Genomic DNA, 10,901 nt, shown 5'->3' on the forward strand with positions numbered 1-10,901 from the left:
ACATAAGTCAGAGGAGAGCAGAATGTAGAATTATTAAGAAAAAAAAATACGGGCGCGCACACACACACACACACACACACACACACACACACACACACACACGTATATCTCCATCCTAACAAGATTGGAAACTGAAAATGTTCTTTTCTCCCTGGGACATGATGCTAACAGTTACCATCAGTCACTCAATCAGCAGACACTGGCTAAAGACCTGCACTGTGGCATTGGGATCAGAAGCTAAACCAGAGAGAGCCCTGCTCGGAAGGAAATGTAAATAAACAATGGCAGTTTCAGGGAGGGGGATGGTAGCGAGTTAGGCGAGAGCAGGTGGTGAGCAAATCTCAGTTCTGTGGCTCAGCTTGTCTGAGCCTCCTCTTGTTTGTAACATGGAGCTAATACTGGCCTTTGGGGATTAAGTCAAATGATAGCATGTTATATGAAAGTGCTGTAATGGTCCGTAGACGTGAAGGGCACTTGTGGAGGGCAGGATTAACTCCAGTGGGTCAGTCCTTCCAGGCTGAGAGGGTTAAACCCTCACCCTGGCTGGCGACTCACGGACCGAGGGCCTCTGGGGTTGTGGTCCTCCTGGAAAGGGCTGTTTGCCTTCCTTTGTCTAAATCCCCACCTTGACACCCCAGTGGTCACTTATACACAAGATTGATTTTCCGTATCCAGAGAATGTATGAACGTTCAAATGACTGTGTCTTAGAGAATCAAAGAGTAGAGCCAAAAGGACCCCACTGATTGTGTACCAGGCATGGAAGCTGGGTTTTGTTTCATGGGCCAGCTTTCATCGCGTGTCAGGCAGTGGCTACATCAGGCAGTGCTGTGTTCAGAAGGATTCTGAGGCCTCCTTCCAGGCTCGGTAAGAAAGTGTTATGATTGACTAGTTATGTCTGCCACAGACTCAAGATCAGAAAGTCAGGAAATTTTCCAATCCTGATCTGATTCAGTCTCCACATTTTAGAGGCTGGTGTACTTTAATTGCCCCACTATATTTCTATGCCCAGGTCCACCTTTGTCACACGTGCGGTATCAGTTTCCCTTCTGTTTTGGAAGCTGATTGCTACAAACACCTGTAGCTTTATGTGTAATTTGGGTCAGCCTATATGCGTTCCATTTATGCTAAGAAAGGCTGGAGTGAGTTTCTCTGTGTCAGGACTCCAGGAAGCAGGTAGTAAAGTAAGTAAGTAAGATTTTTCTTAGACTCGACCATTAGCTCAGGCTGTCATGGGATTCCCCCTGGGGTTGTGGGTAGGTGCAAAGGGTGTCTGATGTGTTCGGCCCTCCCCCCATCCATTGGTTGCTTGTGACTCACCAGGTACAGAAATCCACGTTGCTTCCTACCCTGCCTCCCATTTCTCATGAAAACCTACTTTAATAAGCTGAAGCACAAAGCGTTTATAATTTGACAAGCACCATATTCTCTTGTGTCTAGGCCTTTGCATATGCTATTCCCTGTGCCTGAAGAGCCCCCAGATCTCTCCTCATCCTGGGGTCTCAGCTCAGAAGTCATTTCCTTTAGGAAGCCTTGACTCATCCTTACTGCAAACTAGTCCTTCCTCTGGGTTCCTATAGAAGTTGCTGGTTTTCTTGGTCTGAGCTCAGAGGACTGTGTTGATTATGGGTATGTTCTCAGAAAGTACCCAGCACCTAGTAGGTGCTTGGGAGGGAGCTGCCTGTAGGGTTGTTTCTTCTTTGCCTGTGTAACTGTGTCACTGAGCCATCCTTGCCGGCGAGGACCCGGTAGAGAGTCTTATGATGTGTTTTCGAACTATTCAAAACCCACAATCTGGTAGATTTTAAAAATAGTAGAAATCCTGAGAGAAATTGGGCATCAGCTTTCCATGAGCAATGAGGGAACTTCTGCTTCTCTCTCTCTCTCTCTCTCTCTCTCTCTCTCTCTCTCTCTCTGTCTCCTTTTCTAAGTTTGCTAGGAATTTGTGTAGGGGTAAAAAGCACAGGATACATTTGTTATAGCAAATGTTTTTATTCACTTAGCTTGGTGAGCACAGCGCTGCTTCACGTGAATGAAGGCAGAGGTGAATTTCCTAGTGCCCTGTTCACCACCAAGACGCTTATTTTAAATAATTATTCCCTGAACATTTTTCTGAAATGAATTCTCTACTTTTAAAATCCTTTTTCCCCTTCTGTTACAAAACCCAGCAAACTGGAATTCCATACTTTTCCAACAGTGCTCTAGATCAGATTTAGTTTTTTCTCGCTCTCTGATGGGTGTAAATGAATGAATGAAGGGATGAAGGAATGACTCACGCTTGTTATTGTGTATAGCTACAGGATGCTGAGGGAGCAGAGCCCTTCATTCTTTCACTGAACAGCCTCAGACTGTAGTTTTAAGCCCTCGTGTATGTGCGCAGGGTTTCTCGTCTCTTCCTTGCTATCACATGACCGGCTTATGCCCTCGCTGCTCACAGGGGGCCTTTCTTGTGCTCCTTTCCACTTTTAATTTGCCGTTTTCATCTGCTGTAGGCTGGGAGAGTGGATCATCAGAGTTGCTCAAGTTATCCAAAGTATGATATAATTAGGTCCTGTGGGGCCTTTGCTGGGAAGAGTACGTAAAGATTCTTTGTGAACTCTGACCTCTGTTTGAGCTGATCCAAGGCCTTTAAAATGCTTTCTTCTTGTGTGTCAGCTCTGCTGGCTACAGCACCAGGTACACGGCCTATGAAAGGTGAATCACTGCAGACGAGGAGCCTGGTGACGGCTGGGAGGGGTCTGTACTTGTTATATCCACCAAAGGGCTTACGAGGGTCCCTTGCCAGTCATCTGGGGACTGACTGTGAAGGGACAGAGGTGAGGACAGCCACGTGGGCTGGCATGAGCACCGTGGCCAGGGGAAGATTTTGGTGAGACTGATTGGAGTTTTTAATACTCTGGTGGGCATGTCCTTTTCTTTTTATCAGAACTAAAACCGTGACTGATCACCACCTCAGCCGTAATAGAGAAGTGAGTCATTGTGGTGTTACACGTATTTATGTCTATGGATTAGAGCCTCTTGGGCCAAATAAAAGGCCTCAGGTGGGAAAAAAAAATCCATTAAAGTCTTTGAGAATTTTTCCGTTTCAAACATTGATCAAGTTCTATGCTTATTAGCAAAGAGAAGGTTTGATCATCATGGGTTGATGTGCAACACCAGACCCGATTGACTCTTAAGAGTGTGGAATCTGAATGCTCTGCAGGGACCCTTTTGTCCAGCCCCCCAGCCCGTCCCACCCACCTTCAGACTAGGCGGTGGGAAGGGCGATGCCAAGCCCCCAGTTCTGAGACTCGACCATAATAACGTCATCTCAGGAAAAGCTGTTTTTAGGTATTTCTCAGGTGAGAGATATTAGGATGAACTCACATGTTACTCCATACACGCCTGACACCCAAGGACCCGAAGTGAACCACAGCACTGGTTCTTGGACATGAGTTTGGTTTTCTTCATCCCGGGTGTCCTGGATGATGCCTTGGACCATTTTAGCACAATGTGAGTGGGTGTTGGTAAGCCTTTCCGGAAAACAATGCTTTTCCTAGCATGTCCCTTCTCCCCCAAAGAGAACAGGATATTATGAAAAGGGCAGAAAACCGTAGAGCTTCTCACCCGAAAGGCACCCTGCACGTCACCCAGGCCAGCTGCCTCCCTTTCACAGATGTGGAAACTGAGACTGGGAAACAGAGTACGGCTTGTTCTGGTCACAGGCCTCCTGGTGACCAACTCAGGTCTGGAGCTCCTGTATCCTGACTCTGTTTATTTAAGTGACTGAAACTGATAAACAGATGAAGACGCATTTGGCCTCAAGCATAATGGAAAAGACACAGTGTAAAATGATGAAATACGATTTTTTGGCCTGATTGGCAAAGCTGAGGAGTAGTAAAGCCGTGTTGGTCTGGGCATGGGGAAGTGGGCCTTACGGTATATTGGTTGTGAGAGAGAAAAATGGCAGAGCCTTTCTGCAGGGCAGTTTGGAAGTAGGAAAAGCTTGAAAGATGAGTTTATCCTGAAGGCGGGAGTCAGGATATCCATAAAGAATTAGCTGTAAGATGTTTTTTGTAGCATCGTTTAGATTAAAATATTGAAAAATCGGATCTCTGGAAAGGGAGTGGTTGAATTTGTTTGTGGCCTTTGTACAGAGTAAGTATGAGACCATCAAAAATGATGTGTGTGTCGTGTCTGGGACTTGCTTTGGGGGATGCTCCAGCCAGACATTGAGAAACAAAGGCGGTGGCGGTGAGGAGGAGATGGAATAAACGTGCAAAATGCTGGTAACGTGAAGCGGGTGATGAGCATGGAGGTTCACTTTACTCTTCATCTGTTTGAGATTTTGCAGGACGGAAGGGCAAGTTTGTGTCCATTCTTATTTCAGAATCGATTGAGTATTTTCCTGTGGGGACTGTTCTCATCCATTGTACTTTGCTTACCACACACTCTAAAAAGCGATGCTTGTGTTCATTAATTATCGTGGAAAGATTTTATGATCTATGTGAATGGAAAAGGGCCACAAATAGTTATGAACAGCATTCTCATTTGGTTTAAGAAAAAAACAAACCCATATGGAGAAAACAGATGGAGTGTGTACACCTTAAGTGCATATCACTGGGTAGAGAGGGTTTTTTTTAGCTTATTTGATTTTTTTTTTCCCCCTGCAGCAGATATGTATATATCACTAGTGAAATTTTACAAACAGTTGAGCGTAATTAACTATGTTGCTCTTTTGATTTAGGGAAGAGTATGGAGGAGATTAAGAAGGTGCTGCTGTTGGTGCTGGGCTGTGCTGTTCAGGTAGGGATTGGGCAGGGGGCAGAGAGGAGGGCTCTTAGGTTTGGGTTTGTGGGGATAAAACACCCCGTTCGCTGAGGTAGGAGTGAAGCTGCTTTCAGCCCAATAGGATGGAAGGTCGCAGGGTTCCTGCGAGAGACGTGACACCGACTTAGGCGGCAACCATTTCTAGCACCTTGGGCAAGAGGCCAGGTGGGGATCCCTGGGGCTGGGTGCCATTAGCAAATTGTCCCCAGTGTAGGAACATCTAGAGCAAGGATCAGCACACAATCTGTGGGCCAAATTTGACCTGCCACCTATTTTTCTAAATAAAGTTTTAGGGGGACACAGCCATGCTCATTCCTTTACGTATTACCTGTGGCTGCTTTCACACTACACTGGCAGAGCTGAGACCCATGGCCTGTCCAGTCTAAGATATATATTTTTTTTACCATCTGGCCCTTTACAGATGAAGTTTACCAAGTGCTGCCCTAAACCAGCTGTTCTTGATCTTTACTTGTTTAAGAATCCCCTGGAAAGCTTGTCTGTGTCTAGGCTGGTAGGAGGGCAGAGCACTCTTGATTATAGAAGAAAAACCCAGGGGTGGGGTAGGTGTCTCCTTTTGAAACTATTTCTGTGGCTCTGGCGGCCCCAGGTTGCCCTTGTAAAACACTTTCATTAACACTTGTAACCCTCCACAGTGTGAGAGGAAAGAGGAATTTATCGAAAGAATCAAACAGCTGGACATTGAGACACAGGCCGGGATCGTGGCCCATATACAGGAGGTAGGTGGGGAGCTTTGTGGGGCTTAGCCGTGGACCATTGCTCCCATGGCACCCAGCAGGCAGGCCCTCTCCACCAGTGAAAAGTCTAAAGAGCACATCACCCATTAATGATTTTGCTAATTTTAGGTTTCAGACACTACAGGCAAATTGATTCGATTTGGAAAGGTGGCTGTTAGCAAGCTAAAATAAAGTGGCGGCTAAAATGAAAAAAACTTTTTCAGAGACTTCAATCAAGTCTTCTTTTGCCTCTTCTTCTTGCCTAATATGGACTCAGACTATTTTTAAGAGCTGTCAAGTGGTTTAGGCTCAGAATTTGATTTACAGTCCCTGAAAATGTATTCTGGCAAATGTCACCCTGCTTCAAATGGTTGATCCTTGGAGAGAGAGATTCACTGCTTCTGTCAGTGACGTGGCAGAGAAACAGCTGCCACCCCTTGGGAAGTTAAAAACCAGCGAGTCCCAGAAGGGCTGTATCCGGAGACTCGGCCCCTTGGGTGGGGTCAGGAGAGCTCCGCACTAAGGGCAGCCGCTCCGCCCGTTGACTTTGGCAGAGGTGGTATCAACTGAAGGGGTAGTTGCCCTGGAAACCAAGCACCCCCGCCTGAAAGTTAGTTCCCTGACCTCCACCCCACCCTCCTCCAAAAGAAGCCTTGTACGTTTTAATCATCTTAGGAGGTATGGTTCAGCCTTCCACCTAATTGGACAGATGAGATAAATGCATGAAAAAGACATGAGCAGGAGCACGTAGGAGCAGGTGTGTAACTGGCAGAGGCAGCGGAACACAGAGCTCCCCACGCCGGCTCTGGGGACAGCCTGCTGGGCTTCCGCAGCCGGCTAGGGCACTGTGGGTTGCAGACTCAGTCAGGATTTGAAGCAGGAGGCGGATGCAGCGTATGGCAGGTAGAGGGTCCAGCAAAGCCCGTCAGGCTTGTAGGAAATATTCTCAACCATTCGTGTCAGCGACCTGTTAGCCTAAGTGCCATTCTGCCTTTTAACTTTCCTCGTGTGTCCGTGTGTTTTGAAGATGTATCTGAGGACTAGGTCCTCGAGACTGGCTAGGTCTTTGCTACTCGCTGTCTCCCCTTCCCTGTTCAGCCAGCAGGATATTTTTTTTTAAAAAAAGCATGCACCCAAAAAAGAAGCCCTGTGAGATTATCAAGTTCGGTGACTGGCTGTGGGAACAGGACTTCAGAATTAGTTGGGTGCTTTTTTTTTTTTTTTTTTTTTTTTGGGGAACGGCATGTGGGATCTTCCTGAACCGGGGCACGAACCCGTGTCCCCTGCATTGGCAGGCGGACTCTTAACCACTGCGCCACCAGGGAAGCCCAGCTGGGTGCTTCTTAAACATCCAGGTGCCCGGGCCCCACGGGAGATCCATTGAGTCAGAATTGGGAGCAGGACCATAAGCCTTTAATTACAAGCTCCTTGAGTTACTGATGTGCAGCTGTGGTTGCACCCCTGGACCCCCTTTCCATAGACCTTTCCCAAACACTGGTATGGAGCAGGCCTGGAACCCGGCCTCTCAACCCCAGTTCCGGGCCTTTAGGGTGCCCTGTACAATGGGGTGAGATTTCTCCTAATTCTTGGAGATTTACTGAATCCCAGCTTTTCTTCGTAAGGGAGGAGCGGTAAGAAAGCAGGTGTCTTTTGAGAAACTGAAGGGCCCTGTCTTTGTTTCTTTGTTTTTAAACTATTCTCTCTCTCCACATACTGCTCTGAAAAACTTAAGAGCTTTTTTTGGTGTGCCTCTTGGAGGGGATATCCCTGGTTTCTTTTCGTTTTCCCCTGTTGAGGTTTGAGTGTGCTAATACTCACCTTCCCACACTGGAAGGATGGGGACTCAAAATTTGATCTTCTGGCTGGTCTGGGGGTGTCGGGTTGAGAAGGTCAGGTCGGCAGAGTCGTTGCAGAGGCTGCCCAGTGTAGACGTAGCCGTGGGCCTCCGCTCACATCTGATGAAAAGGGAAGATCCAGGAGGTCTTCTGTGGCCTGTGGGGATGAGATACAGGCTTACCTGAAAATCGGTTTCGACGATGAAATATTTCCCCAAAAGTAATGTAAGATCGTTACGCACCCAACATTCCAACATAAGATTTTTAACATTTGCCATATTCTCATTAGATTCTATCTTTTTTTAACACATAGTCCCTCTTTGCACCCGTGGCATCCCTAGGACTTAACCTTCTTTGTGTTGTACATTGATGCTTCAGTAAGCATATCTGAGGGCAGTATATTTTTAGGGAAATACTATATTATAAGGAGAGCCCTGTGGTATTAAAAAAATCCGTGTCCTCTTGGAGCCGGTGTTGAGACTGACTTAACACCCGGCCTGACCTGTGCTAGTGGAACTTGGCTGAGGGGCGTCTGCACTCACTTGAGGAGCCCCCTGCTCTCCACGGAAGATCTGTCAATGAGGGTGAATGACGTCAGGGGACCGAGTCAGCTGTGACCCCACCCCCTGGCTGCGGGGTCGGGGAGCTCCCAGAACCCCCGGCCGTGCCCTGCCCATCTCTGCAGCGCCTGACCTGTGCCCGCAGGTGACCCACAACCAGGAGAATGTGTTCGACCTGCAGTGGTTGGAGCTCCCAGACGTGGCCCCGGAGGAGCTAGAGGCCCTGTCGAGGAACATGGTCTTCCACCTCAGGCGGCTCATCGATGAGAGGGACGAGTGCACGGAGGTGCGTCTGCGGGTGGGTGCTGGACTGGCAGGTCTGGGAGGGACGCCTGGGCCCTGGCCACGCGGCCACCCTCCTCGTCCTGACTCTTCGTCTCAAGCCTGCTGCCCCCTGGTCCTGTCTCTCTGGTTTCTGGTGGCGGTGGGAGCCGGGCACTTTCCCTGCAGCCAGCGGTCGCCTCCGAGAGCCCCGTGGGAAGGCATTTAGTTGTTCATCGAACGTGGAGCTCGGAGACCTTCCTCGTTCACGTGCTCCTTTTGACATCCCGTTGCTCCTGCTGCCTCCTGGTTTCTCAGTCTCGGCCGACGCCTCTCACTTTCTTCTGGTCCGCTGACCACTGTGCCCCAAGTTCAGGTGCAAGCGCTCCTTCCCTTCCCCCGCCCGCCCCGCTGCAGCTGATCGTGGACCTCACCCAGGAGCGGGACTACCTCCAGGCCCAGCACCCGCCCAGCCCCCTCAAGTCCTCCAGCGCCGAGTCCACCCCGAGCCCCACCAGCAGCCTCTCCAGCGAGGACAAGCAGCACCTGGCCGTGGAGCTGGCGGACACCAAGGCCAGGCTGCGCCGCGTCAGGCAGGAGCTGTGAGTCCTCCGGTCGGCTGGGCTGTTTGTTCTGCTCTTGCACTGTGTGTCACAAACACCCGTTTCTAGCACGTGTGGTGCAGCGAACAGGAGAGCTCTGACTTGGGCCCTATAGAGTTAGCTGGGCTCCGCCCTGAGCGCCATCGGCGACCCTTCCCGGGCCTGCGCCAGGAGGGGTTCTCCCAGGGTCTGGGCTTAGACGACCACCCACTGGTATGGTTTTTGGCTGGAGGGAGGATGTGGCTGGCCCCCGTCTGGGGAGCCGTCCCCATTGCCTGCAGCTGGTGAATATGCCACTTTGCCCATCACCTCGGCAGCTGCCCGCCTCCACCTCGGCACCAGTGGGCCCTGCTGCCTGCCTGGCAGTGAAGTGTTGTCACTGCAGCCGGGGTCTCCTTACCTCTCTGTACCCCCAGAGGGAAACCCGCGGCCCAATGGATGCAGTTTGAGGGTGGGCATTGAAAAGTTAAAAATGGAAGAGACTTTGAGTCAGGAACGTTTCTGCAAGCCCCACGTGCCGTTCCCCTCCTCACCCCCAGAAGTGCAGTTCCCTTTCCTTTTCCTGCTGGGGGCTTGCAGGGTGGCGGGCAGGCCCCTTCACCACACTCGCTCCGAATCGCCCCCAGGGAGGAGAAGACAGAGCAGCTTGTGGACACCAGGCATGAGGTAGATCAGCTCGTGCTGGAGCTGCAGAAAGTCAAGCAGGAGGTGAGCGGGGAGGCCTGTCTGTGTGTCCGCGTGTGTCGAGGGGACAGGGTGGGGCGGGGCTGGTACTCCCCGGTAGCTGTGGCCCAGGGGTTCGGGCATGCAGCAGGGGGAGCTTCCAGCAAAGGCTTCTGTTTCCTTCCCGCTCAAAGTAACACTGCCCGAGAGCCGGTTGTCCTGAGAACGGCCGAGGGGGTGACTGTTTCTTAGTGACAGCGAGCGGGGACCCCACGCGGTGGCCTGCACGTGGAGCCCCTCGGCCACCGAGATGTCCTGGAAACGCTGCGCTTCAGAGACTTGGCCCCCTCTTCCCTCCCCAGGGGGGCGCCCTAAGCTAGGCTCCCCTGTCTCTGCCTGTCTCCCAGAACATCCAGCTGGCGGCTGATGCCCGGTCTGCTCGTGCCTATCGCGACGAGCTCGATGCCCTGAGGGAGAAGGCGAACCGTGTGGAGAGGCTAGAGATGGAGCTGGTGCGCTGCAGGGAGAAGCTGCACGACGTGGACTTCTACAAGGCCCGCATGGAGGTACGCGCCCAGCCTCCGGGTGAATGCCGGGGAGAGTGTCGGGGCTGAAGGGGGCACAGAGGCCAGGATCCAGGTGGGGTCACTGATGCTTTGCCCACCAATCCTGACTGCCTCGCATCAGCTGCAGGTTCCTGGACTCTCCTTTCTGAGAAATGAGGTGTTTTGCCCCCGTTGCCAGTCTTGGGGTTTGGAGATGGGTTTAATGAGCGGGGTGAGATCGGGATGTCAGGACGTACTGAGTGGCCTGTTTGACGGTAAGAAATGACCCGCAAGTCTCTTCTCGCCACCTAGGTGGCTTTTGAAGGGGTTGAACGCAGGTCGCGGGGACCCTGCTTGTTGCCCTCTCCCTGCTCAAGGCCTCCTGCCGAGCCGCTGGCAGGCGTGCGTGGGGACAGCTGTTTGGCCCTGACATGCTCCCCCCCAACTCCTGCCCCCGCTGTAGACGGGCCCTGGGGCTCCTGGGCTGGGCGGAGGTGGGATGGGGAAGGCTGTGCTCCAGGGCCCGTGAGTTCCTCAGACCTACTTAAGGAGTGTTTGTTCCCTGAGGAATGTTAGTGGCACATTGGAGTCAGTGCATTGTCCTTGCAAACCACCTGCAGACGTGCCATCCGCCCTGCTTAGCCAGAGGCTGTGTGTGGACCTACAGCCCTGAGGGCAGGGCCTGGGTCCTACCCGACTACCCGGGGAAGAAGCATGAGTTTTTGTCTCTTCTGGAACAAGCCAGTGTTAGGTGTGACGGGCAGTAGGGCAGAGAGAGGAGCACGGCCGTGCTCTCGAGCTCATTCACGGCTGTGGACAGCCGCCATGCAGGGGTGCTCCTCTTCCTCCCGGGGGGGGGGGGGGGGGACGCCCCCCCCTGCCGATGCAGGGGAC

The 10,901-nt window shown here is 51.5% G+C and overlaps 1 protein-coding gene across 7 annotated transcripts in view; it reads left to right on the plus strand.

The window, feature by feature from the left end:
• CCDC88C (coiled-coil and HOOK domain protein 88C) overlaps positions 1 to 10,901 on the plus strand; it is a 127,751-nt gene that overhangs the window by 60,164 nt on the left and 56,686 nt on the right. For all 7 annotated transcript variants that reach the window (XR_003002059.1, XR_003002060.1, XR_003002061.1 and 4 more), the window contains exons 5-10: positions 4,725 to 4,783; positions 5,461 to 5,544; positions 8,082 to 8,222; positions 8,615 to 8,799; positions 9,426 to 9,507; positions 9,870 to 10,028. Coding sequence is in view for 4 of the 7 variants with exons in the window: in XM_024736355.1 (XP_024592123.1) it covers positions 4,725 to 4,783; positions 5,461 to 5,544; positions 8,082 to 8,222; positions 8,615 to 8,799; positions 9,426 to 9,507; positions 9,870 to 10,028 (710 nt within the window). In the remaining 3 variants the exon portion in view is untranslated. The remainder of the gene's footprint in view (positions 1 to 4,724; positions 4,784 to 5,460; positions 5,545 to 8,081; positions 8,223 to 8,614; positions 8,800 to 9,425; positions 9,508 to 9,869; positions 10,029 to 10,901) is intronic.

The sequence above is a fragment of the Neophocaena asiaeorientalis genome, unplaced genomic scaffold (assembly GCF_003031525.2).
Source record: "Neophocaena asiaeorientalis asiaeorientalis breed wild unplaced genomic scaffold, Neophocaena_asiaeorientalis_V1.1 scaffold152, whole genome shotgun sequence".
Lineage (NCBI taxonomy): Eukaryota > Metazoa > Chordata > Mammalia > Artiodactyla > Phocoenidae > Neophocaena > Neophocaena asiaeorientalis.